The sequence below is a fragment of the Trichophyton benhamiae genome (assembly GCF_000151125.1).
Source record: "Trichophyton benhamiae CBS 112371 chromosome Unknown contig00209.0, whole genome shotgun sequence".
NCBI lineage: Eukaryota > Fungi > Ascomycota > Eurotiomycetes > Onygenales > Arthrodermataceae > Trichophyton > Trichophyton benhamiae.
Genome location: NW_003315086.1, coordinates 216,151 through 241,409, shown reverse-complemented (window position 1 = coordinate 241,409; position 25,259 = coordinate 216,151). Strand labels below are relative to the sequence as shown.

The 25,259-nt window shown below is 51.8% G+C and overlaps 13 protein-coding genes across 13 annotated transcripts; 8 read left to right on the top strand and 5 right to left on the bottom strand.

The window, feature by feature from the left end:
* Window positions 1-32: 32 nt before the first annotated feature.
* ARB_02559 (ubiquitin C-terminal hydrolase 37) lies at window positions 33-1,868 on the top strand (the record flags this gene model as incomplete). Its single annotated transcript, XM_003011231.1, is given in 6 exon segments — window positions 33-452; window positions 508-602; window positions 684-783; window positions 842-1,023; window positions 1,043-1,254; window positions 1,333-1,868. The coding sequence occupies 6 exon segments, from the start codon at window positions 33-35 to the stop codon at window positions 1,866-1,868; spliced, it is 1,545 nt and encodes a 514-aa protein (XP_003011277.1).
* A 266-nt stretch (window positions 1,869-2,134) lies between these two features.
* On the top strand, window positions 2,135-3,684 carry ARB_02558 (uncharacterized protein; the record flags this gene model as incomplete). The annotated part of the gene is made up of 3 exons (XM_003011230.1): window positions 2,135-2,378; window positions 2,413-3,462; window positions 3,548-3,684. The coding sequence occupies 3 exons, from the start codon at window positions 2,135-2,137 to the stop codon at window positions 3,682-3,684; spliced, it is 1,431 nt and encodes a 476-aa protein (XP_003011276.1).
* Window positions 3,685-5,326: 1,642 nt separating this feature from the next.
* ARB_02557 (uncharacterized protein) lies at window positions 5,327-7,299 on the top strand (the record flags this gene model as incomplete). Its single annotated transcript, XM_003011229.1, has 4 exons — window positions 5,327-5,742; window positions 5,810-5,963; window positions 6,019-7,061; window positions 7,125-7,299. The coding sequence occupies 4 exons, from the start codon at window positions 5,327-5,329 to the stop codon at window positions 7,297-7,299; spliced, it is 1,788 nt and encodes a 595-aa protein (XP_003011275.1).
* A 447-nt stretch (window positions 7,300-7,746) lies between these two features.
* Window positions 7,747-8,933, bottom strand: ARB_02556 (uncharacterized protein; the record flags this gene model as incomplete). Its single annotated transcript, XM_003011228.1, has 2 exons — window positions 7,747-8,612; window positions 8,678-8,933. 2 exons carry the CDS (start codon window positions 8,931-8,933, stop codon window positions 7,747-7,749), a joined length of 1,122 nt encoding a protein of 373 aa, XP_003011274.1.
* A 956-nt stretch (window positions 8,934-9,889) lies between these two features.
* On the top strand, window positions 9,890-11,660 carry ARB_02555 (C2H2 finger domain protein, putative; the record flags this gene model as incomplete). Its single annotated transcript, XM_003011227.1, has 2 exons — window positions 9,890-10,002; window positions 10,121-11,660. 2 exons carry the CDS (start codon window positions 9,890-9,892, stop codon window positions 11,658-11,660), a joined length of 1,653 nt encoding a protein of 550 aa, XP_003011273.1.
* Window positions 11,661-12,828: 1,168 nt separating this feature from the next.
* Window positions 12,829-14,792, bottom strand: ARB_02554 (R3H and G-patch domain protein, putative; the record flags this gene model as incomplete). Its single annotated transcript, XM_003011226.1, has 2 exons — window positions 12,829-13,285; window positions 13,348-14,792. The coding sequence occupies 2 exons, from the start codon at window positions 14,790-14,792 to the stop codon at window positions 12,829-12,831; spliced, it is 1,902 nt and encodes a 633-aa protein (XP_003011272.1).
* Window positions 14,793-15,515: 723 nt separating this feature from the next.
* Window positions 15,516-17,073, top strand: ARB_02553 (autophagy cysteine endopeptidase Atg4, putative; the record flags this gene model as incomplete). The annotated part of the gene is made up of 3 exons (XM_003011225.1): window positions 15,516-16,185; window positions 16,238-16,637; window positions 16,830-17,073. The coding sequence occupies 3 exons, from the start codon at window positions 15,516-15,518 to the stop codon at window positions 17,071-17,073; spliced, it is 1,314 nt and encodes a 437-aa protein (XP_003011271.1).
* Window positions 17,074-17,396: 323 nt separating this feature from the next.
* Window positions 17,397-18,374, bottom strand: ARB_02552 (uncharacterized protein; the record flags this gene model as incomplete). Its single annotated transcript, XM_003011224.1, has 4 exons — window positions 17,397-17,575; window positions 17,636-17,707; window positions 17,787-18,099; window positions 18,255-18,374. 4 exons carry the CDS (start codon window positions 18,372-18,374, stop codon window positions 17,397-17,399), a joined length of 684 nt encoding a protein of 227 aa, XP_003011270.1.
* A 113-nt stretch (window positions 18,375-18,487) lies between these two features.
* On the top strand, window positions 18,488-19,028 carry ARB_02551 (uncharacterized protein; the record flags this gene model as incomplete). The annotated part of the gene is made up of 3 exons (XM_003011223.1): window positions 18,488-18,540; window positions 18,607-18,695; window positions 18,763-19,028. The coding sequence occupies 3 exons, from the start codon at window positions 18,488-18,490 to the stop codon at window positions 19,026-19,028; spliced, it is 408 nt and encodes a 135-aa protein (XP_003011269.1).
* A 229-nt stretch (window positions 19,029-19,257) lies between these two features.
* ARB_02550 (uncharacterized protein) lies at window positions 19,258-19,990 on the bottom strand (the record flags this gene model as incomplete). Its single annotated transcript, XM_003011222.1, has 3 exons — window positions 19,258-19,402; window positions 19,454-19,768; window positions 19,803-19,990. The coding sequence occupies 3 exons, from the start codon at window positions 19,988-19,990 to the stop codon at window positions 19,258-19,260; spliced, it is 648 nt and encodes a 215-aa protein (XP_003011268.1).
* A 484-nt stretch (window positions 19,991-20,474) lies between these two features.
* ARB_02549 (uncharacterized protein) lies at window positions 20,475-21,947 on the top strand (the record flags this gene model as incomplete). Its single annotated transcript, XM_003011221.1, has 7 exons — window positions 20,475-20,520; window positions 20,588-20,643; window positions 20,695-21,042; window positions 21,101-21,493; window positions 21,545-21,604; window positions 21,653-21,775; window positions 21,831-21,947. The coding sequence occupies 7 exons, from the start codon at window positions 20,475-20,477 to the stop codon at window positions 21,945-21,947; spliced, it is 1,143 nt and encodes a 380-aa protein (XP_003011267.1).
* Window positions 21,948-22,440: 493 nt separating this feature from the next.
* ARB_02548 (uncharacterized protein) lies at window positions 22,441-23,955 on the top strand (the record flags this gene model as incomplete). Its single annotated transcript, XM_003011220.1, has 2 exons — window positions 22,441-22,570; window positions 22,628-23,955. 2 exons carry the CDS (start codon window positions 22,441-22,443, stop codon window positions 23,953-23,955), a joined length of 1,458 nt encoding a protein of 485 aa, XP_003011266.1.
* Window positions 23,956-24,064: 109 nt separating this feature from the next.
* Window positions 24,065-24,947, bottom strand: ARB_02547 (RING finger domain protein; the record flags this gene model as incomplete). Its single annotated transcript, XM_003011219.1, has 2 exons — window positions 24,065-24,681; window positions 24,734-24,947. 2 exons carry the CDS (start codon window positions 24,945-24,947, stop codon window positions 24,065-24,067), a joined length of 831 nt encoding a protein of 276 aa, XP_003011265.1.
* Window positions 24,948-25,259: the final 312 nt, after the last annotated feature.

Sequence of the window (25,259 nt, the reverse complement as noted above, 5' to 3'; positions counted from 1 at the left end):
GGTAGATCTCTTTAAGGCAGTAGATAGTGCTAATGAGCGTCGCAGGTGGGCGTGTTTCTCGTCAGACCCTCGTCTTCGCTTCGGCGTCGTCGTCTTCGTCTGGCTCGCTTGAAGCTGTGTTAATGCTTGGAAGTAATTTTTTACTTTTTATTTTTCTGCAGCCCCGATTAGGTTTAGCGCGGTCACGGGCTAAAGTTTCCTCCGCGAAAGCTTCAAAAACAACCTTGAGAGGAGAACGAAGAAAGGGAGAGAGAGCAGAGAGTGTGAGAGCTGGCAGATGCGAGATGGGAGCGCCGAAGAAGACAGCTACTCTGGACGAAGGGCGAGATAAGGGTGGGAGGGTGAGGATGGCTGGTGGTCAGAAGAAAGACGCCGCGGAGGACGGGTTGACGCCTCTGACCAGCGAGGAAAGGGACAGCTGGAACGGCTTCTGTGAGATTGAGAACGAGCCAGTACGTCTATGCGGTGGTTGATAGATAAGCTAGAGAGTGGCTAACCCGGCTGCAGGCATTATTCAATGCCATACTAAAGGACATCGGCGTCAAGGGGGTCAAGGTGCAGGAAGTGGTGTCGCTGGACGAGGAGATGCTAGCCTTCTTGCCGTGTGTTTATACCCCTGAGCTACCTAGTAGTTGAGGTACCTAGTTACTTATGTAGAACCACTGCTGACAACATGGATATAGGAAACCCATTTACGGTCTGATCTTTCTCTTCCGCTGGAGAGAAGACGATCCTCACAAGCAAGAACAGAGCTGCCCTGAGTCACTATGGTTTGCCAATCAGGTAAATAGATATACAAGGTGCCACACATTCCATGATAACGGTAGAGCTAATGAAGTAGACGGTGGAAAATGCATGTGCCACCGTGGCGTTGCTCAATATAATCTACAACATCGAAGGTATCGAGATGGGAGAGGAGCTGAAGTCGTTCCGGGAGTTTACCAAAGACCTCAGTCCCGCCATGCGAGGCTATGCGATTGGCAACTTTGAATTTGTCAAAAAGGTGCACAACTCGTTTGCCAGGTAGGTTGTCTGTAAGCAGGCATGACAGGAACACAACTGCATCTGCTGACCAGTACAGGAAAATGGACATTCTCAGCGCAGACATGCTGCTCAAGAACCAGCAGAAGTGGAAGGCCCGAGGAAACCAAGAGCTAGACGAGTCCGAGGCCGGGTTTCATTTCATCGCATTTGTCAAGGCCAAGGAGAGGGTATGGAAATTTGACGGTCTAGAACGACAACCCCAGAGTCTCGGTATGTCATCGGGCACCAGTCCTATCCAGAAACTCCATGTTTCTTGCCTTGCAACAATCGTAATCTAACTACTTGCAGGAAAATGCGTGGAGGAAGACTGGCTTGGACTGGCAACGAAAGAGATCCAGACGAAGATGGCAGAGTACGAAGAGGGAGATATCGAGTTTTCCATCCTAAGCCTGTCCAAGGACCCGATGACCGGATACCTTGCCGACCTGGCATCCAACGTCAAGGCTCTCCAGCACCTTAACAGCCGCTTAGCCGGGTTCGGAGAAAACTGCGACGAGGCAGACCCTGAAAACGCCGTGCTGTGCGGCCCAGACGCGCAGTACGGGCTGACCCCGGCTATGCTCGAGCTCGCATTGGTGCCCAGCGAGCTAGCAGAGACAGCCGAGAACGGCAACGAAGCACACGACCTCGACTCGCTTGCGCGCCAACGCCAGGCCCTCGTCGAGCAGCAACGCCTCCTCCGCACGCAGATAACGGACGAGCAGAACAGCAGACAAATCGAGCTCGACTACGCCCGCCGCCGCCGCTTCGACTACTGCGCGGCCGTCAACCGGTGGAGTCGCATTCTCGTCCGCAAGCGCAAATGCGAAGAGCTGCTTAGCTAAGAGATTACTTAATGCCGTGATTAGTAAGTCCTGACAGGGATCAGCTGACCAGTCCGTGCTTTGTCGCCCCTTTTTTTGCTTTTTCCGTTTCTGGTAATTTTTTATTATTTTTTTTTTTCCTTGTGATGTCAAAAAAAATTGCTTATTAACTTCGTCTTTCCCACCAGGATATTAAGAGACGCGAGATATAAAGACTTGAAGATAGAAACCGACCAGCCTGATGAGCAGAAAGATACCGATGAGCGTGTTGACAAGGTGCTGTCAAGATGAAGTTCGCCCACAGTTACGTGAGCACCCTCGAGAATGAGGGCTTCCCTTCGCAATGGGTGAGGTCGGCCATCTCGTACCGCCAGCTGAAGAAGTGCATCAAGCGGGTGCAGAGCGAGCTGCTGTCGCTGGGACTCAGTCCAGATGTGCTCAACCGCTTCTGGCTGACTGAGGACGGCAGCCTGGCCGATGGCGAGGGAGATGGCAGGTTGGCCCGTGTGGGATTTGCATATTCGCTCAGGGGTATGTGTATACTCCCCCCCCCCCCCCTGTTTAGAGCATGGGCGATCTCTCTCCTTCCCTTGTTTTTTTATGCTTCACACAAGCTTGTACTTATACAGAACAACAGAATGTAAATCTTCCTCCTCCCTGCGCCCCGTTCTGACGTTCGCCATGGGCCCGGACGATAAGCCCCCCCGCGAACTACTTAGTTATCCCGCCATCGCACAAACGGACAGCAGCAGTATCAGGTCCAACAGCACGAGCAGCAGCACCAGCAGCAGTGGCGGAAATAATCCCTGTACCGGTGAATCCGAGAGCTCCTGCACCACGAAAACCGACGCGGACGGGCCCTATCAGTCGATCGAGATCCCCCTCTCCTCCGACTCAGAGTTCTTCCGTCTGCTCAAAGTTGGTCTCTCCAACCTGGAGGACCTACAAGCGCACGAAAAGAAGGACCTTGACAGCCAGGTTGCCCTGCTTCGCGAAAGTATTGTCGAAGTCACAAGCCCGGCGACTCCTACCAAAAAGGCCGATCAAGTTGCCATCTATGCCTGGCGCGAAGTCTTCCGCATCTACATGGAGATGCAGGTCTTCTTCTCCACAGGCGAAGCAGACTCCGGCGAGCGGTCGTCAGAGGTTGCCCGCCAGCGCCTCGAAGCCTTCCAGAAGCAGCTGGTCAAGCAGCAGCACGCCAAGAAGCTTGGGCGCAACGGCCGGCGCGCCCTTGAGATGTTTATGCATATCAACCTCGCGGTGCTGCAGAATCTCAAGTTTCAGGAAATCAATGGCATGGCACTGAGCAAGATCCTGAAGAAGTTCGACAAGCAAACCGCGCTTCACGCGCGATCCGCCTTTACTAAAACAGGACCGTTTTCCGCCAGCAGTCTCTCAAGGTCTGTCTGCCAGGCGATCTCTGAGCAGATATTAGTAGTTGTGCCGCAGCTGGACGACTATCTTTGCCCAGTCTGTTTCACTATCTCCTTCAAGCCGGTCAGGCTGAGATGCTCCCACGTTTTCTGCATTCGGTGCCTAGTCGTCATGCAACGCCAGCAACAGAACCACTGTCCCATGTGCCGAGCCGAGGTTGTCATGGAGGCAACAAGCAGTAGGTCTTCACCTTTGCCTTTGTACATCCCTAGCATATATGTTGCCGTCTTAAAACATACAGTAATCCTAACAACGTCATGTAGAAAACCTAGACCAAAAGCTGTTGACCTTCCTGCAGTCATCCTTTCCCAAGGAAACCAAAACAAAGCAGAGGGAGAACGAGCGAGCCGCAATGGTAGATGTCTACGGCGAGCCTACCGACGTATGCAACATGATGTAACGTGGTCCAAGAAACCTCACCGTCTCCCGTTTCAATATGCCATCTACCCCTGGCGATAGCGAGACTGCTCGTTGTCCCTGCAGAAAGAAAAAGACATCCGGATTACTTATACTTAATGGCGTGCCGCGTATATGTACGGGGAGCATCCGCACTCCCACAGCACGTTATTTACGGAGTACTTATCTTAGTATATGTATGCAGCCGGTAGCATGGCGGATGTGAAGGATGGACTTCCGGGTCGGCAAGCCTTCTCGGTTGCGCTCGTCGGCCCTACATGATGTCTCATCGGTCCATTGAACTAACCCACAGATCTTATGCCTATCATGATCAGGCTTCCCCAAATTTCTTCTGACAAAACGACCCCAGGTCCCACCGGAAGCCCACAATCCTATCGAATTTGACAGGGGAGCCAAGGATGGACTATTTATGCATAAGGCGACGTAAACTAAGCACGCCAGCGCCAACATGATACCAAAACACACCCTGTTCATGAAATGTCTTATTTGCTGGATCTATACCTTGTCGAAAAAAAAATTCTGGACAGGGGGAATTCTCAACTCTCCAAACCTGACGGAATGACGAAAAAAAATTCAAAATAGCGGTGGGAAAGGGGGTCGTCTCTTGCGCCCTTCAGCAAAATATCAGCCAGATAAGAAAAAAATATGCGTCTCCGGCCGCATCCACTAGGTTTTGTTTTCGGACCTTTGGGATGAGCTGATGATTCCTGACCCCGGGAGTTAATCAGACGCCTTCGACCGAGAGGCGAAAAGCTGAAAGTGAAAGCCCCCTACTTCCACTGTCTCGTTAGGAGCATACTCCATGGGGTACTTCATAGCGAGGATGACCCCAGCAGCTTCGTACGGAAGCCTCATTTTTTTTTCTCTGGGAATGAACAGAAGACTCTGCGTCTGCTTCTCCTTCTTCCGTCTGGCTTCTCCCTCCCGTCCGTCTTCCCCGGGCCGCTGGAATGGGGACGCACAGCAAATGGTCCCTCCGCATTGCGACTGGCATCATCCTCGTCTGGCCAGGGGTATGCTGTAACTAGTCGCCAGACCCCAGCTCGCCATGGGCGCACTACCGCTGTTTAATGGCGATATGCCGGCCGGCGAGAACACTACGGAGTACTATGCCCACTTTTTATGTGTATATTTAGACGAGATAGCTGTATAGCGACTCTCAATAATTAACTAGTTAATCTAATAAATACCATGCCTGCTATTGCCTCCGAGACACGAATGGCAGCGTCCATCAGCCCGTATTTTCCGCAGGCCTTACCTTGGACACGGAGTCATGCGCCAACGCTCCGTGAAGCCACGGCCAGGGATGTAGTTAGCTAGGTACTTTTGAGTAAACCCGGTCGCAGTAGCTAGCTGGTACTGCTACCTGTGCTCGACCATGCATGCTGAAGTAAGAAGACGGCGGGGTGAGCATCTCCATCGTCTCCATCCATCTATGAAGCTGCGGGTGGTCGACGGAGCAGTATAAATATAGGGAGGCTCGCCTGGAATAACACTTTATCTCCATCACATCCCCATCCTCCATCTACAACCCTTACCACCTACCATCCACCCATCGCTATCGCCATCGACATCAACAACAAGAAGCAGTCTATTACTCTAGCTAGAAGCTGAGGATAGTGACCATGCCAGGTATCCTGCTCAGCCAGTTCCCAGACGAAATCCTGCACAGCATCCTCACCTACACGCCGCCGTCCGCCGCCATCGCACTCGAGCAGACCTCCAAGCGCTTCTCACACATCACCAACGCCCCCCTGCTATGGGCCGGCTACTGCAAAGCCTCGTTTCGCTTCTGGGATAAGCGTCATGACATCACCGACAAGTTTGCCCGGCCGGCAAAGAGCGTGCAGTGGAAAGAATTGTACAAGCTGAGGCATCAGATCGACCGCGCGACAACGGAGATACTGGACAGCATCCTCGCCAGCCAGACAGGACGCATAGAGAAGATTCACCGCATCGTCAGCTTTGGCTATGATGCGAAGGATACGCTGATCAGGCACGCTGATGCTCCTCAGGACCTTGAAGACTACTTGGCTAGGAGGTACGTGGTCTATAGGTTGACCCTCCTACCTATGGAATAATATCAAGACTAACGAACGGGGATATAGATACTACAGCAATGCTATACTCGGCTGTCTGCATCGAACGCTGGCCATTCCCACCTGGAACAGGCTCAGGAACGGCGAGGACGTGTCTCTCGAACACGCCCTGGGAGCTTTTGACATGTTCATCCTCGACTCTGGCACCGGAGACTTTGACGACGTACGTTCACCAGTATACAATAACTATCTTCTACGGGACGAGCTAACAGGAGTAGATATCACGGAGCTTGGACAACATAGTTGGACGGATGAAACGCCAGTACCCTAATATCCTCGAGTACACGCCCCGAGAACGAGCCATAATGACAGCAGAGTACCTCCGCGAAAACAATCTCACTGGGATCGAGTCTGGCAGGGAGTTTTACAACATTGAGCACAACTTCCTGGGTGCTGCTCTGACCAGCGAACGGCACAATTCACTGCCTCTGATCTCGGCGGCTATATACTGCTACGTTGCTCAGAGACTCGGCCTCGATGCCCATCCCTGTGGCTTCCCCTTCCACGTTCACGTTATCATCCGCCCAGAGCCCAATCACGACCTTGCTGGCAATCGGCTGCCAGACGGGGAAGAGGGCGACTTCATGTACATGGACCCCTTCCGCTCGACCAGCGAGACTCCCGTATCCGAGCTACAGAGCCAGCTGAACTTCCTTGGAGCCCTCACCTTGTCACAGTCAACATTCCTTCGCGAGTCATTCACCGCTGAGATCGTGCTCCGATGCGGCAAGAACATCCTCAACTCCGTCCTGCAAACACCACATTTCCGTCAGACGTCACTCGACATTGTTAATGTCAAGTATGCTGCCCTTTGGGCATCCATGCTCTTTGCCAAATACGCAAATCCCGATCGACAGAACATCCCCCAGGGCCCTGAGCGCCGACGAGCCGAACATCTGCCTCTACGCCGCCACCTGCCATCGCTTATGGAGCACTTTGCTACGGATTTCCCAGCGGACGTGTATCTCATCGAGCAGTATCTGATTCCGCTGTTCCAGAGCTTGCCTGAATATGAGCATCTACGCGAGAGCGTCAGCGTGATGAAAGCTAGTGACGAGATACCAAAGCAGGTCCGGCGAAGGAGCTCAGCCAACGGCAACGTCAAGTACAAGGTCGGCCAGCTCTTCCGTCACAAACGGTATGAGTACATCGGCCTAATTACTGGCTGGGACCCTGAATGTGGTGCTGGCGAGCAGTGGATGGAGCGCATGGGAGTGGACCGTCTCCATGCCGGACGCCATCAGTCTTTCTACCACGTCTTGTAAGCTTTTCATATCTATTTTTTCCCCTGAAAAAATGCGAAAACAATACTAACGACTTCCAGGGTGGAAGATAAAAGCGTCCGCTATGTCGCGGAAGAAAACATCGAAATATGCGAGCTCGAGGCTTCCGAAGTGCCGGATGCTTTCTTCAGCTTTGCCGGCAAATTCTTTAAGCGATGGGACATTGAAACCCGCCGCTTCGTGAGCAACATCCGTGATGAATACCCCGACGACTAGTCAGCTCAATATTATCTCGCTTGCATCGGCTTCTTTTCAATATCAAAAAAAAAAAAAAAAAAAAAAAAGAGAAAGAATAAAAGAAAAAAAAAAAAGGAATAAAACGCATCAAAACTACAAAAACATTATCGAAAAACGAAACGTTAACGAAGAAACGACAGCTTATGATCTCTCCTTATTATCATTTAGTGCTCTGGGTTTGGGCATGTTTACTTCCGGGCTACGGATTGCTTGCTTGCTTGTGGTTCTTTATTCTTTTGGGACATGAATTTGGGAACGAAAGGGGCGTTGATATTTCTACCATACCATACCACACTCTCCTCTCTGTATAATTCTTATTATTATCTTTGCTCATTCTGCTGCTTTTTCCCCCTTCCACGCTCGCTCCTTGTTTCGGGGTCTATCCTATTCTTATTTTTTTTTTTTATTTTTTTATTTTTTGTTGAGCTAACTCCCGAAATCATTGAATACCACCCGTCGCTTGAAAGCCGCGACTTCATCCTCGCCTAATGAAAATAATTTGCCTTGCTCCAGCTGGTTAAGGATTGGTGCATCCCAGGTCTGCTGCAACGTCTTTATCAAGTTCAGGACCTCTCCTTCAAACTCGAATGGGGGGTTCTCGTAGATGATCCTTTTCAACTGCTCGCCATAGTCTTCATCCGCATCACCATCATCATCATCATCATCATCATCATTGCCCTCGGCGGCATCGTCAACATTCGGACAAAGAGATAGCCGATGCCGATCCCTTGTCTCCGCCCAGCTGTGGTCATCATCTTGGTTCCCCCATGCGAATGTCTCGTCGAGGACCTCCCTCCCCACCCGGCCATATAGTAAGCCCTGCTCTATAGCAGCATGCAGCATAAACAAGACAGCAATGGTGCAGATATCATCACTGACGGATTCAGGGGCTGAGTCGCAGAGCTCCATCAGCTCAGGCAGGATATCACACAGCGTGACAGACGCTTCAATGTCAAACTGGTAGTCCTCCGTCTCCTTGACAGCCATATGGTCAAGCAACGTCCGCCGATTCTCATCTATCTGCGAGGCTGATATGGGTTGGACATGTTCAAATGCTCGATCCAGCTCCTCTGCAGGAGTAGTCTCCTGGAAGCTGTTCTCCTCGAGCCATCGTCTGGCCCTCTCGCGGCTTTTCTTGCGTTGAGCAGCCAGAGCCGCGCGAGACGGCAGGTAAGCCGTCCGCTTGAACCGTCTGAAGAAGAGGTTTGAGAAGTTGAGTGTCTTTATCTTGAATTTGATGTCGTCCGAGAGCGTTTCTCCGGGGTTGTTCGTCTTGAACAGGTGCAACGTAGCTAGTTACACCACGGTCAGCTTTGAAACCCAAGTAGATATATGACCTGTTTGAAACTAGACTCACCCTCTGCTATCTCGAGCCACCTGTCACAGCCGTGGATGCCCTCCTGCTGCTGCTCTGCGCCCTGTCTGTCCGCGATGCGCTCGTGCAGGATGGATGTGAGGGCTGCGCAGACGATGTAGTCGAGGATCATCAGGTCCACGTCCCGTCTCGTCTCTTCGTCGCAAACATCGCCCTCGTTGCAGCCCAGCAGAGGCGCGCCCGCCCGTCTCCAGGCATTCGTCTGCTGCATGATGCTGTTGTGCTGGAGAGATGTCATCGCTGCCTGGCCCAGTTGTCAATATGCTGGTATGGAACTAGGTAGTAGTGAAGTAGTGAAGTAAGGTTATGAGTTTATATCCCAAGCTTTAGTTACCCCTATATTTCATCTCTCTCACTTCCAACCTCACCTCGCCCTCCCTCCCGACCTCACCACCCCCTTTAATACCCCGATGCCTCCCTCCCGCCAGCGATAACTGATGCCTCATCTCCATCGCTCCGATGTAATCAATAGTTATATGCACGAACCAATTGTTGGCTCCACGAAAAAAGGTTGAACGGCTAACCTGCAGCAGCGGGCCTCCAGCTTTCCCCGGCGCCAATGGCAGCGTCCTGCGCCCGCACCACGGGAGCATCCTGAGCAGAGGCCGTCAGAGCGCTGCGACGAAGCTCGAGGTTCAGAGCAGGCCAGGCCAGTTGCCAACTCCGCGTCTCGTGAGGATTTTCAGTGCTTTTTCTTCCCGTCTCTCCTGGGCTCTCCCTCTGCGCTCGGCTGCTCGATCAAAAACCGCTTCTAACACGTACGATTTGGCTACTTACAGGTTGCTTTTTTCCTCCTGCCTCCTTTTTTGCTTTTACGGAGCTTGCCATCTTCAACGCTGACTGCTGCCACATGCAGTTCGAATCGCCATCCTCTCCGTTCGCTTCCTTCGTCTTCGTCGTCTTCTTCGTCGTCTTTCCCGTACGCCCTCGAGAAAGTCGCGACTCGTCACGTGATGCTCTTCCCGCTCCAAAAAATTTTATATCGAAGGAAATTCTGAGAAATCAGAAAAAAGAGAGAGACAGCAGCAAGACACACGCGCGCGGCGCTCGATATCGGTGGACGAGTAGATTCATCTCGCGCGCTAGTGGTGGCGGATGATATCACGATAACCAAACACCCCCGCCACGAAAAGAAAAAAGGGGGGGTGTTGTTTTTTTTTTTTTTTTTTTGGAATCAACCTTTTTTTGCTACTGATGGGTCAGGGCCAGTCCTCCTCCCGTCAGGGTGCCGCAGATGAAGCTCACGATGCTTTCGAGAGAGACTTTTACGCAATCTTAGGGGTGGAACGGGATGCCACAGCTGAAGAGTATGCATTTTCCTATTTCAGCTAGTCGCAGACTTGTGACTATTTATCTGGGCCTCCTTCATGTTGTGGTTTAGTTTTGGCTAACTATTATTGCTATTACTATTATTGCTTGGTCTAGGATAAAGAAAGCATATCGACGAAAAGCACTCGAGCTACACCCGGACAAGAACTATGGAAACGTCGAGGAGGCGACAGCACTCTTTGCGGAGGTGCAGTCGGCGTATGAGATCCTTTCAGATCCCCAAGAACGCGCCTGGTATGACTCGCATAAGGATGCAGGCGGCACCGGTGGTGATGCGGGCGTGCAGGGGCCAGAAAACTCGCGGTTTACGGCGGCCGCCGATGTCATGTCGCTAATCATGAAGTTCAATCCTCGCATGGAGTTTTCGGACGCGCCCACTGGCTTCTTTGGGGGCCTCAATGATACCTTCAGCCGGCTGGCCAGCGAAGAGCTTGTAGCATGCCGGCTGGACGATCTAGAACCCATCCACTACCCCTCTTTTGGCCGTAAAGATGATGCCCCTGACTCCGTGCGCAGGTTCTACGCTGCCTGGAGCAGTTTCGCCACGAGAAAGTCCTACGCGTGGAAGGACGTGTACAAGTACTCTGAGGCGCCTGACCGCCGTGTACGACGGTTGATGGAGAAGGAAAACCGTCGTCTACGCGAGGATGGTATTAGGGATTTCAACGACGCCGTCCGCTCGCTGGTTGCATTTGTACGCAAACGAGACCCCCGCTACAAGGCTACCGTCCAGAGCGAGGCGGACCGCCAACGGATCCTCCGTGAGTCCGCGGCCGCCCAAGCTGCCCGTTCCCGTCGGGCTAATGAGGCTAAACTGCGGGACTTTACACTCCCTGAGTGGGCTCAGTCGACAGAAGCTGAAGAGGAGCTATTCCCGAGCGAGACCGAGTCTGAGCAGAACCACTTTGAGTGCGTGATATGTAACAAGAATTTCAAGAGCGAGAAGCAGTTCGAGGCCCATGAACGGAGCAAGAAGCACGTCAAGGCACTCAAGCAGCTGCAGCGTGAGATGAAGCTGGAAGATAAGAACCTCAACCTGGACGCGGTGGAGCCCGGGGAGATGGAGCCAATGTCTGATTCCAATCACGGGCACGAGCATGAGAATAATAATGAACCTGAGCTGACGGGGACCCAAACCCCAGTATCAAAACAGGAACTAAGCGACGCTGACCCTGCTGACTATTCTTCGGACAGAAGTGAATCCCCTGAACCATCGTCGGAGGCTAGGGCCGATCAACCACATCCCCTGGTGGGTCAAGGTACAGACGATCTAGACGGTGAGGAGGTAGACGAGGAGGAGATCCGAAAACATGCCCTTGGTGACAGCCAGGGCATAGATCCCATTACAGAAAAACTATCCTCGCTCTCCACCGGCCAAGCTGAAGCCCAGGACGAGGACGAGGACGAGGAAGAAGACGTCGTCCTCCCGGCCAAGAAGCCAGGCAAGGCCAAGCAGAAGCGCGCCAAGAAGGCCGCTGCTGCCCAGGCATTGGGAGCAGAGCAGTTTGTCTGCGCCGTCTGCTGGGCGTCTTTTACATCCAGGAGTAAGCTGTTCACCCATCTGAGGGAAGAGGGCCATGCTCAGGCTCCAGTAAGCCAGAAGCAGCAGCAGGCAGCGAAGAAGAAGAGGAGGTGATTCTTCTCTTCTGTGATTATGATTATATACTCCCCTCCTAGCGGCTATAATCATGTTTGATGACTTGACGTATATATCTATATCTATCTTACGCAGCGATTAAATTAGACAATGACTGTTATCTCTTGGTTTAAACTATTGGCGGAGTAGACGTAGTTATCGTGTTTATGTCGCAGTGTAGTTAGGCACCTTGTGAGCATGCATCCAGGGGTATTGCACGTAGCTATCAACGCGTACGGCTACAGTTGGAAGTATCGCAACGCCGACATCCTATGTTCAACACAACCAGATAACCGTTTAAATCATCTTCTACGGTGCTAATAACCTATAGACTGCTGTAGTTTGTATATATTCCCCCGCGGATCGCGTATACTTGAGGGTTGTGGTTTTGTTTACCTGTCGCCCCTGCTCTGATTTCCAGAAAAACAGCGTCGGCATCTACCAAACCCGCGAACTACGTAGATATATATGATATAGAATGTAGAATGCATTTATATGGAAGGGATGGGACAGGTTTCCGCGTGTAATATGGCCTGGTGGTGGTGGTGTTGCGGTTTTCATCGGATTTTGGGTGATTTTGGATATTTTTATTTCAAAAGTTGATATTTTTATTTTTTGACAGAAAACATACAAATTACCATATTGAACACAACTACACTGACATCTCGGACATATGGGATATAGACGTAAGTGGATATATAGGTCATATAAGATGGGAATATTCATATTAAAGTATAAAAATAGGGATATCCAAGTAAAATAGCAGTATTCATACATGTGTTGTGGTCGTACATTGATACTGTGAAGCCGTGACTGACCGATAACTAACACGTTGACATACGAATGCACGTTTATTGCATGCCTACGACGACATAGATAGAGAATGAAAGTATGCCTATTACAAAATGAAATCAACTGTAACCGCGTTGAATTGATTATGTATGTATGTTTTTGGGTGAATATCGACAGCTACCACAACCAGCCGGCCTCTATTACATCATGGGGTTATTTTTATGTATCTCCGACGCCAAACCCGATCAACCCTATCACACAACAGCCTGCATTAAAGGGGAAAAAAGAAAAAAGAAAAACTACATAAAAGAGAGTCCCGAATACGCCAGTCACCAGAGAGAAACGATCACTAGTCGAAGTGAACGTGTAAAAATGCCTACCCTAGTCCCGCCTTGGAGGTCTTGACGATGTGGATGACAGGCTGGAGGATGCCCTTGTTATCCGCGGCACCAAGCGACATTCCCGTGTTCCATCCCATCTTCTCCAACATGGCGCGGCCACGGTTATCAGCTCCGATCTCAGGCGCAGAGGCACCCACGACGTCTCCGTCCATGTACGAGGCAGCGCGAGTCTCGCCGCGGGCTCTACCTGAGCGAGCACCACCGGATGGCCCCGCGCGACGCCTGTCAGAGTATCGAGTGATTTTTCTGCGGGAGAAGAGGGCTTCGAGCTCGTGGACCTCGTCTGGGTGGAAGGTGGGCGTGCCGCGGGTTTTGGTGAGGATGGGGAAGCGGTCGTATCCCTTGCCGCGGGAGATGGATTTGAGGGAGAGCGCGTTGGCCATTTCGTGGACGAGCTTACGGTCTTTCTTGGCCATGGGAGGAAGTTGGAGGCTGTTAGTGTAGTTAGCATCAAAATAGAGAGAGAAGTAGAGGATAATAAGGTAGAGACATACGTCTGGGTGCGGGACATCATGAAAGAGCGGATTTCATCGCGAATGTCGTCTGGCGTATTGCCTCGCGGACGAGCCTTGCCGGACTTGCCCAGCAGGCCCTGGGCACGCAGCTCTTCGCGTTCCAACTTCTTCGCCTTCTTCTTGCGCCGGTCGTTCTCCCACGAGGCGTGGATGTTGGACTCGAGCTCGCTGTCCGAGAGGTCGAAGTCGGGCATCTTGCCTCGGGCCTTCTTGCCCATGAGACTGGTGCGGTTGTAGTCCATGATATCGAAAGCGCCGTAGGGATCTTCCTCGAACATGTCAGCGAGTTTTGACGCGGAGATGGGTTCACGCAGCGAGGCGTTCTTCCGCTTGTCTTTCTTCTTGTTCTTCTTGTTTCTGCCGGATGCTGCAGCGGCGCCTGATCTGGCGAATCCGTGGGTGGTGAAGAAGTCGATCTCGTCTGCGTCCATGTCGGGGATGTCGCCTGTGTCGAGGAGGTGGGCGAGCTGTTCGTCAGACATCCACTGCATGTCCGAGTCGATGTCGATGTCTTCATCGTCTTCATCATCATCTTCATCATCTTCATCGCCGGAACTGCTGCCTTCCTCTTCTTCGTCTACGTCGTCTGGGCCAGACATGCCGGGAGTCTTGGGAGTGACGGCTTTACTCGGCTGTTCGTCGTCGGACCATCCATCAGAGCTGTCTGAGCTGTCGTCACCGATGAGGTTGGCTAGGTAGTCTGCCACGGCGTCTGAGTCTGCGGAGTCGTTGCCAAACTCGAGGACTACCCTGCGAGGAGACATTCTGCGCCTGCTGGTGCCGGACCGTCTTCGGATTCCCGTGTCTCTGCGGTCGACTGCATCATGGCTGCGTTTTGGCGGTGTCCTTTGGGCTGTAGACGATGCTGCTGGAGGATCGTTGACGACTCTTGAGCGGACCTGTCGTCTCCAGAGGGGGACTCTGCCGGTGAAGACGACCTCGTCTGCGCTGGAATCCGAGGAATCGCAGTTGATGACGGGGTTGGGCAGCGTAGGCTTCACCGTCTTGTCTCCTTCTGTATCGATGACATAGAGGTCTTCTTCTTTCTCTCTGGACCCTGGCTTTTGATTCTCTTTCTCTTCTCTCTCTTCTTTTCTTGTCTTTTGATTCTCTTTTTCTGGCTTTTTATTCTCCTGCTTGTCGGCTTCTACCTGCTCAGCCTCGACCACTGCTGCTTCGTCCACTTTGACATCTCCATCCTTAGTATCCTCTTTAGTATCTTCTTTAGTAGTATCCCGGTCGAGCACGAGGTTATCGAGATTCCTGAGGACAGCAGGGTCGTCTGGCTCCTTCTGCCCTCCGCTGACGAACTGGACTGTCTGGTAGCGGAGCTGTCGACTGCTGCGCTCGAAGGAGTGGCGTTCAGTATTGAGGGCCTCCTGGCTGAGAGTGAACTGGTAGTGCTCTTCCACTGTGCCTACCATCCTTCATTAGCTGTCTGCCTGTCTGTCTGTCTGCATCTTCCATCACTTGTGAATGTCTCTCTCACCTCTGTCAAAGGCCCTTCCGATGCCTGCAGTGAGTCAGTCAGTTCAGTCAGTCAGCCAGCCAGCCGTCTTTCTGCCAGCATCCAGACTCACCTCTGCGACCTCTTTGCCGCCGCCTGCCTGGCATCCTGTAGCAAACACTTGTCTGCTCTCTTCTCTTCTCTTCTCTGGCTGTCTTGTTTGTTTCTTTTCTGTCTATCCTGAATGTCCTTTTGATGTCCCTCAGAGAGTGAAGTCAAGAGTCAGAAAAGACAAAAGAAGCAAACATCCCCACTTGCGGCTATTTTCTTATCTTCCCTCACCAACTATGATGTCGATGCATGTTTATTGCTTTTGCTTGGTTCACGCGGCCAAAGACCAACTTCAAGACTTCAAGACTTCACTTAGGACTTCCTTAGGACTCTAAAGACTTCCTCAAGACTCCGGCTGCTTTGCTTCACTGCTGGCATTCACGTTGATGGCCGTTTGCTGCTCCCGCTGCTCCCTTACTTAAAGGCAGCCCATGTCTCGCGGCAGTTGGCTTCTCTCTTGACCGGCTGGCTGATGACCGCCGGCCTCTGAGCAGCCTATATTTATACCAACCCAGCCCTCCTACAGCTTCTATATCTCCAGAGAGAATACCTTGTACAGATACAGTGAGCTTGAGCAGCCGTCCATAAGATGCTTCCTACGGGTTATAATAATATACTGACGCAGCGGCGGCTGAAGATGAACAACGTCGACCTGGGCAACCAGTACAAGAAGATCATCCAGTTCTTCTGGGACCCAGAACCGAAGAACGATGACAGCGGGCAGCCCATCTGGTGTCTGGGGTGCGAGTACCGGCAGGCAGAGACTCAGTGTCCTGCGCAGTCGTCCGGAGAGCCGGCAGACACTACAAACAGAGACAGAGAGCCAACGTTGACATCAACATCGAAGACCACTGCATCTACAACTACAACTACAGACACCACGGAGAAGGAGAAAGAGAAACGAACATCGACGGACGGACCACCGACGCCCGGGTCAGCCATCTCCTCGTTCGTCAACCTGGCCTCGCCGATATCCTCTTCTTCTACGGCAGAGAGCAGCGTGACGCCGGCCTGGCCTCCGCAGTTCCTAGACGACTTTGAGTCGAAGCTGTGGATAACATACAGATCCCAGTTCCCGCCCATACCCAAGACTCCCAAGACCGGCAGCGGAGACTCTTCTTCTATTTCCCTGGGTGTGCGTCTGCGCAGCCAGCTCATCGACACCCAGGGCTTCACATCAGATACCGGCTGGGGCTGCATGATCCGGTCAGGCCAGGCTCTGCTGGCCAACACTCTTCTCTTCCTCCGACTCGGACGTGGTATGTTCTCTTTCTTTATATATATATAACAGGATGCAAGCTAATAAGGTAGACTGGCGACGGGGAAGCAAAGTGCAGGAAGAGAGCGAGCTGGTGTCGTTGTTTGCCGACCACCCACGGGCTCCCTTCTCGATCCACCGGTTTGTGCACCACGGAGCAACGGCATGCGGCAAGTGTCCCGGCGAGTGGTTTGGCCCCTCTGCTGCGTCGCAGTGCATCCAGGCGCTGGTGAAGAGTAACCCGCAGGTCGGGCTGAGGGTGTACATCACCAGTGACGGGTCGGACATCTACGAGAAGCAGTTCAAGGAGGTTGCCTGCGACGAGAGCGGCGGCGGCATCCAGCCTACCCTGATCCTGCTGGGAGTCAGACTGGGCATCGACCGCGTTACTCCTGTCTACTGGGACTCTCTCAAGGCCCTCCTCCGCTTTCCCCAATCTGTCGGCATCGCAGGGTGAGTTATCCTTATTCAATATATTTATCATATATATATGCTGACGAGTGTTGGTAGTGGCCGGCCGTCGTCGTCGCACTACTTTATCGCGACGCAGGGAGACAGCTTCTTCTACCTCGACCCGCACCAGACGCGACCCTGCCTGACTCCACGCGCCGAGTCGACCGGGGACGAGGAGAGCCATCCGTACAGCCCCGAAGAGCTGTCGACGTACCACACGCGGCGCCTTCGACGACTGCACGTCCGCGAGATGGATCCGAGCATGCTGATCGGCTTTTTGGTGCGTGACGAGGATGACTGGGAGGACCTGAAGCAGCGGGTGAGAGAGGGAAGTGCAAGGGGGAAGATCATCCATGTATTTGACCGCGATCCGACCATCAAGGAGACCGAACGTGAGGGCGCCGAAGAGGAGGTAGAATCATTTGACGAGATATGACTTCCATCTATTGTACCACTTTTTATCTTGATCTTCATCTACGAGTAATAGAATCTTGATCGTGATTGTGACCGTGATTATACTGGGGGGTATAGACATGGACAGGCAATGATGACATTAACATAGCACTATCAAGCATCAAGCGGCTCGCCCGACGTTAAGAAATAAGACACGACCATCCGGATCCCATGAGTAAAGTAACAGTATCAGTAAAAAACAAGGAGAAGTAACAGGTAGTAAAAAAGACAAGCCCACGAAACACCCATCCCACCTCGACCATGACATAAAAGAGAGAAGAGAAAAAGATGATACAAGAATGGCGTTTATCGGGCAGAGGAAGAGTACTTGGTGACGGCCTTGGTGCCCTCAGAGACAGCGTGCTTGGCCAGTTCACCGGGCAGGATGAGACGGACGGAGGTCTGAATCTCTCTGGTGGAGATGGTGGATTTCTTGTTGTAGGCAGCGAGCTTGGAGGCCTCGGTAGCAACGCGCTCGAAGATGTCTGCTCTTATTAGCGGTGATCATGAGAAGGAGAAGCTGGAGTATATAAGAGTCTGCCTACCATTGACGAAGGAGTTGAGGGTGGACATGGCGCGCTTGGAGATACCAGTGTCAGGGTGGACTTGCTTGAGCACTATACATATCCAATGTCAGTAATACGCGTCGACAAAGCAGAGCAGAACGAGCAATAAGAACCAAAGTCCAAGACGCACCCTTGAAGATGTAAGAGGAGTAGGTCTCCTTTCTGGCCTTGGTGCGCTTCTTCTTGTCGCCGGAGCCAGAGGCAGCAGTCTTCTTGCCGGCCTCCTTCTTCTCAGCGGGAGCTTTGCCAGCCGGGGCCTTGCCGCCGGTCGAGGGCTTCTTCTCAGCAGCTTTTGGTGCCATTATGAAGTAGAAGAGAAGTAGAGTAAGAGTAGAAGAGTAAGAAGAGAAGACGAGAGTCGTGAGTTGAAGTTGAAGTCGAGTGCAGAAGTTGGCTGTGTTGCTGGTTGTTGCAGTTGGAGAGAGAAAGAGAGCGAAGGCGAGCTTTATAAAGCGGGCGAGACGGCGTCGGCGTGATCTTTTTTGCGTGATCGAGCGAGAATTTCAGTACGCGTAACGCCTGCGTATGATCTGTATGATTAAGTTAGGCGTTGGCGGGCGAAAGGCAGGGCTGACTAAGACAACGCGGCGTAAGTGACGGTACCGGTATTATTGATCTGGAGGGGCGAAAAAAGTTGATCTCGCGCGCTGTTTTTGTTCTTATAAAGCGATTCTCCTTCTCTTTCTCCTTCGTCTCTTCTTCGTCTTCTCTTCTTCATCTTCACGACAACAACGACAGCGACATCTACTCAGCTTACAGCCTTCAGCCAGCTACAGCTCAAGTCACTCTTCTTCTTCACCTCTTCAACTTCATCTTCCAACTTCTATCAAAATGACTGGCGGCAAGTCTGGCGGAAAGGCCTCTGGCGCAAAGACCTCGCAGTCGTACGTTGCCCTCTCTTACTATATCCTGCTCTCTTCTACGGCTTCATCTCTCTGACTTGCTTCTAGTCGCTCCTCCAAGGCCGGCCTCGCATTCCCAGTCGGTCGTGTCCACCGTCTCCTCCGCAAGGGCAACTACGCTCAGCGTGTCGGTGCTGGTAAGACAACCATTCTACTCTTATACATACATATATCAAATATAGTCCTTGCTAATAAGACACGTAGTCGCCCCTGTCTACCTCGCTGCTGTCTTGGAGTACCTCGCTGCTGAAGTGCTTGAGCTTGCTGGCAACGCAGCCCGTGACAACAAGAAGACCCGTATCATCCCCCGCCACCTTGAGCTCGCCATCCGCAACGACGAGGAACTCAACAAGCTGCTCGGCCACGTTATCATCGCCCAGGGTGGTGTCATGCCATACATCCACCCCAACCTGCTGCCAAAGACCACTCCCAAGGTCGCCAGCGTCAAGGGCGGCTCTCAGGAGATGTAAATTGTCTTTGTCCTTTTCTCTTTTTTACTTTCTTACTTTATGTTACCGGCGCATGGTTCCGTTCGGGGTGGGATAGGATGGTCTACGTGGTTACTTTACCCTTTTAACCTTTACTGCTACTACTCAGTGCAATGATGATGTATAATACATTATCTTTCTCTTACTTCAATTGTCTTCAGTAATTCTACGTAAGAAAAGGAAGTAGAAGTAAGGATAAATATACATTCTATTAGTTTTCGACCTTGGCTAGATGCTGTGGTTGTGGCTCTGCGAAAGTTAGTAGGTGACACTCCTGGATGCAGAGATATATATAAATATATAAATATACGCACCGTTCAGCACGGGAACAGGCAGGTTTCTCTCCCACTTGGATCCTATAAAATAGTTAGTATGATGATAATAGAGTAACAGACGACTAGACTCACCTCCTGGGGCTGTTGGCGCCCGGTAAGGGTCGGGATGCTTCCACTTCTCCAGCAGTTTCTCTGTTTCTTGCAGCAGGACCTACACCTGTTAGTCCACCATCACCACCACCACCACCACCACCAAAAAACAACAACGAGTAAAGAGTAAAGGTATAACGCACCCGCTGGTCGTGAGGATTCCGGACATGCTTGTTGGCCTCGAAGAGCGAGCGGATGTAGACGGCCTGGCCGCGCCAGAGGTTGCGGTGGACGGCCCAGTCAAGCGACAGCTTCAGCGCGCGTTTGTACAGGACTCTGCCCTCAGTCAGTATCTCTCTTTTTTCTCTTCAATGGTATCAGCAGGACTTACAAGGCTGGGTGGCGGGCCATGGCTGCAGCAGTAATGTCAATGGCTTCTGAATTCTTCGTCTTCTCTTCGTCTTCTCTTCGTCTTCTCTTCGTCTTGCGATGCTGCAGGTCGTGAGGTTGACTTCGTCGCTGGAACATGGATATTCCGGTTTCGTCCGCATCGTCGACGGAGCCCAAAACATAAAACATCGCCGGCCCTGCAGCAAAAGCAAGACAAGAAAAAAAAACACTTCTCTTCACCTCACTCTACCTCTCTACTTCGACCTCTACATCTACGCCAGTAGGCCACCAGAGTAATACTTAATTCCGCCATGGCTTCGAGGAGAATATCCCAATTGTCCGGTGCTGTCCTGCGCCAGACGCCTGCGCTCGTCCGGCCGCAGACCTGCCGCTGCTTCTCGTCACTGCGCACGGCATCAAGACAGACACCACTCGCCTCGTCCTCGCTCTCCCGTCTGGACTCCTTCAAGTCGCAGTAAGCTAGCCTTTATTCTCTGTTTCTATAGCTCTTCTGACTTGCTGTGTTGTGGTAGATACGTCGTGCCTCGATCCATCGGCCAGATACGCACTTACGGTACATCATACTCCGTTCACATTATAACAGCAAGACGAAATAAACCGGAAGCTGACTGACAGATGACCCTTAGCCGATGCAATTGTCAAGGTTCCACAGATGGCCGAGTCCATCTCAGAGGGTACCCTCAAGCAGTTCTCCAAGGGTGGGTCTATGACTTTGCTGCATGGCTCTGTATTACTACTCTAGTTATTGCTAACCAACGTCTATAGAGATCGGTGACTACGTCGAACAGGACGAGGAGATTGCTACCATTGAAACCGACAAGGTGTGTATATCGAGCATTCCAAGGCAGTGTGATTATTGCTAACGTGATTAGATCGATGTGACCGTCAATGCCACCGAGTCCGGCACCATCAAGGAATTCCTCGCCGCAGAGGAAGACACCGTCACCGTCGGCCAGGACCTCGTCCGTCTCGAGCTCGGTGCTGCTCCAGAGGGCTCCAAGGAGAAGCCTGCCGCTGCTGCTCCTGCTGCTGAGGAGAGCAAGCCCGCTGAGCCCAAGCAGGAGACTGCCGCCCCTGCTCCCAAGGAAGAGTCCAAGGAGCAGCCCAAGGAACAGCCAAAGAAGGAGGCTGCTCCAGCCCCAGCTCCAAAGCAGGAGAAGAAGACTCCGGCTCCCGAAGAAGCTGCCAAATCCACCCCTGGCAGCAGAGAAGAGCGCAGGGTAGGCTAACTCTTTAATCTGGCATCTAAATTCAGTCCGCCTGTTCTAACTTGTGTAGGTAAAAATGAACCGTATGCGCCTACGTATCGCCGAACGCCTGAAACAGTCCCAGAACACCGCTGCCTCCCTCACCACCTTCAACGAAGTCGACATGTCCTCGCTCATGGAATTCCGCAAGCTCTACAAGGACGACGTGCTCAAGAAGACCGGCGTCAAGCTCGGCTTCATGTCCGCCTTCTCCCGTGCCTGCGTGCTCGCTATGAAGGACGTTCCCGCCGTCAATGCCTCGATTGAGGGCCCCAACGGTGGTGACACCATCGTCTACCGCGATTACGTCGATATCAGTGTTGCCGTGGCCACGGAGAAGGGCCTTGTCACTCCTGTTGTGCGCAACGTCGAGACCATGGGTCTCGTTGAGATCGAGCAGTCCATTGCTGATCTCGGCAAGAAGGTAGACCTCCCTTAATTTATTTTTAGTTTATGCAGAAACTAACCTGTATAGGCCCGCGACAACAAGCTCACCATCGAGGATATGGCCGGCGGCACCTTCACCATCAGCAACGTAAGTCTCCTCTAAACACTAGCCTATGTTCTCTACTAACTTCTCCAGGGCGGCGTCTTTGGCTCGCTCATGGGCACCCCCATCATCAACCTTCCCCAGACCGGTGTTCTCGGCCTACACGCCATCAAGGACAAGCCCGTCGTAGTCAACGGCAAGATCGAAATCAGACCAGTAAGCTAGCCACTTACCCCCCTATACCAACATATCACCTTACTAACAGCCATAGATGATGTATCTCGCCCTCACCTATGACCACAGACTGCTCGACGGCCGGGAAGCAGTCACCTTCCTCGTCAAGGTCAAGGAGTACATCGAGGACCCCCGCCGCATGCTCCTCTGCTAGACAACCACCGACCAACAACAACCCACCCTAACCCCTTTACCATCATCATCACTCCCGACCATACTGTAAATTTTCATCTTGGCCGAACCCATCATATTTCATTTTCATATGTTTGTTTCCATACTCATTTACACCATATCATCATGTCGTTTCCTTATGTACAACAATAAACCCAACCCACGGTCATCTGCTTACTCTACTGTTGCCATCTGTGAATCGATACATGCCTCAAAATACCAATAGAATTAACGCCTTATGTCTTATATCTCTGAATTTTGACTGTCTCTATCTATCAACCCTGACTTTTTGATAATCATTAAGTTTGTAAAAGAAATATCTCGCTTCCGATTGGCTGGTGACGATTTCGCGGTTGATGACTAAGCGTATGCGTGAACCGCGACTTTCCCGTTTTCCTATTTACGCGGGAGAATCAACAGATAGAAAGACGACATGACTTGGATGGTTGCAGACAGCGTTTGGAAATAAGACGAGCATGGATGCAGGTGCGGATGCAGATGCAGCTACTTCTCTCCGGGCCGAGCTGAAGCAATGGGAGAAGACCTTCACACTGCAGAACTCCCGCAAGCCAGGACGCGAGGACATAAAGAACAACCGAGCAATCGGTAGGTCACCACTGGCTATCTACCAAGCAGAGAAGCATGATGCTAATTAACTACTAGCTGAAAAGTACAAGGAATACGCACGTCTACGATCAGACGGCTCGCAGAAGACAGATAAGGAGAAAGAGAAAGAGAAAGCAAAGGCCAAGTCAGCTGTAGTAGACCAGCAGACACCCAAGCGCGCGAAACGACACTGTCCGTTCGAAGATGATTCACCCACCGCAAAGCCAAAGATATGCACACCCAGCAGATCCGTGACAACAGGAGTAGGAGAGGCACACCCTTCGCGACTGGACCCGTATGACTCGCCCTCGACTATCCGTTGTTTGAACGGTGCACGAGATCCACTGCCTCTCTACGAAGCTATTGGGCCTACACCGCAGAGAGATGGGAAGGCGTTGGGTCTGTTCGACCTGCTTGGTTCACCTGCCCAGAAGACGCCCAGGGCATCAAGGCAGTCTGTCGTGAATGATAATGCTCATGGCAACTGTGTCGGAGTGGCCCAGACCCCATCGAGGAAAGGGAAAGTACCCGGCACACCATCAAGTAGAGGGACACCAGCAACAGCACGAAGACTGAGATACGCGTCGACACCGCTATCATCGGCCCGCAAGTTTTATTTGGCGAGCTTCTTCGCTACGCCCACCGCGAACCGATGCACGACTATACCCGAGGAAGAAGAGGATAATAACGCTGCTGGCGGCGCGGGTCTTACTTCAGAAACGCCTTCGTTCTTAAGGCGGAAGAACATATTCTCTCCCAGAGCGAAGAATAATGTACCGACCCTGCATAGCCCGGGCCCTGTAGCGGCGCGTATGCCGCAGAAGTTATTCGGGAAGGGAATCAGTTCGTTTGCGAAACGGTTGCAGGAGCAGAACACGGAGAAGAAAGAGGGGGTCGAGGAGCGGTCCGAAGACCGTGTTGAGGAGACGCAGATCTTCTCGGATCAGGAGCAGGAGGTCAATAACGAGGATAATGGAGATGGTGATGTTCACAAGTCCCCGTCAAAGACGCACAAGACGTATAAGAAGAAGGGCCAGAAACGAACGACCAAGCTGTCTCGTCTCAAGCCATCTCGTACAAAACCAGCTGCTCAACCGTTATGGGAATCTCTGGTTGAAGAAAGTGAGGACGAACTCGCTGCTGCGGAAACGGGTGCTCCTCCAGTAGAGGATGATGATGGTTCAAGTGATGATCCAGATGGGGATGAAGCATATATCCCCAAGAACCACGAAAAGAATCCAAAGAACCTGGTCAAGTCTGTATCCAAGACCACTGCGGAGAAGAAACCGAGAAAGATCAAGGCGGAAGCCCACGCCAATTACCGCTCGTTGAAGATTCGGAGCCGAGGCGGCCAGAAAGGAGGCAGCCGGTTCGGAAGGCGGTGAAATGGCGTAAATAATGACCCTGAACGACGCAATGACTGGCATAAGCATCATCCCGTATATAAATAGCATAACTCTAGCGTTCCATACATAGTACATAGTACATATTGTATCATGATATCCCACTTTCGTCGTATTGAACCGCTGCATCCCACTCCCTGAGTGTCTCAAACGGACTTCTCAGCCAGGACTGCAACTCGTGTAGGAATAAACAAGCGTATTCCCTGCCCAGAAAATCCCGTAGCATCATCTCGGCCTGTCCCGCACTGCCCTTTATATCAACCGTGCGTATGACGGCAACAATATATTCAAGCAGATACTCTGGGTTCCCGATTCGAACAGCCCCGTCAACCTGCCTTTCGCTCTCCGGCAGATTCAAGAAAGTAAATACCTGCAGCTCACGCCGGATCCACCTGCGAGCCCGAGAGAGCAGTTTTTCATCTCGATCAATCATGCGAGGGGTGACTTCTCGGTAACCCGTGCGTCTGCTTGAGCCCACCCGTAGACTATACAGCTGGTGCCGGTATATATGCCGACGGCGCAACAGGGCAGAGTCCAAGTCTTCATTACTAGAACGAGGAATTTGCTGTCTGCTTCTCCGTCTGTTTCTGCTTCGAAGACCATGGATATTTTCTTTGCTTGCCGTGGGCGGAGAAGTTGGTATCCAGATTATCTTCTCCCCATCTGGGGCATGTATATCATATTTCACTCCGGTCACTGCCGTCTGGCCTGTAGACTATGATTAAAAATGTGTCAAGGTTAAGTAGAATATCGTACTTACATAGGGGACAAGCAGGGCGTTGGCCCAGCCATATCAAAAGACACTGTAGGTCGAAGTTGGAGTGTTTACATGGAATTGCAATGCATATTTCTTCAATTTTATCCAAACAAATTACACACGGCTTGCATTCATCTTTCTCGTCCTGGTCGCCCCGATGGACATCTGCTATCATCTTGCACAGCACATCCCGGCTCCCCTCGACATCCTGGGCCATCTGGAACGCATCTCAAGCGTGAATCATGCAGTAAATAATAGAAAATATGAAGTCGAGGTCAGGAATTTCCTCTTTCGGCAAGAGTCACGTGAATATCACATACTGCTTATATAATCCGTTTTGCAAAAAGTCACGAGAAAAAAAAGCAAAAATGAATTTTTCAACTTGGAAAAACTTTCGAAGTTTCTTGGATTCTCGCAAGCGAAGGAGAAGAAGAAGAAGAAAGTCAGCGAACGAGCTGCGGCGGCATGAGATCTCAGGCATCTCGACGGCTCAACTCGACTCGTTCGTGATACACACTGCACGACACGA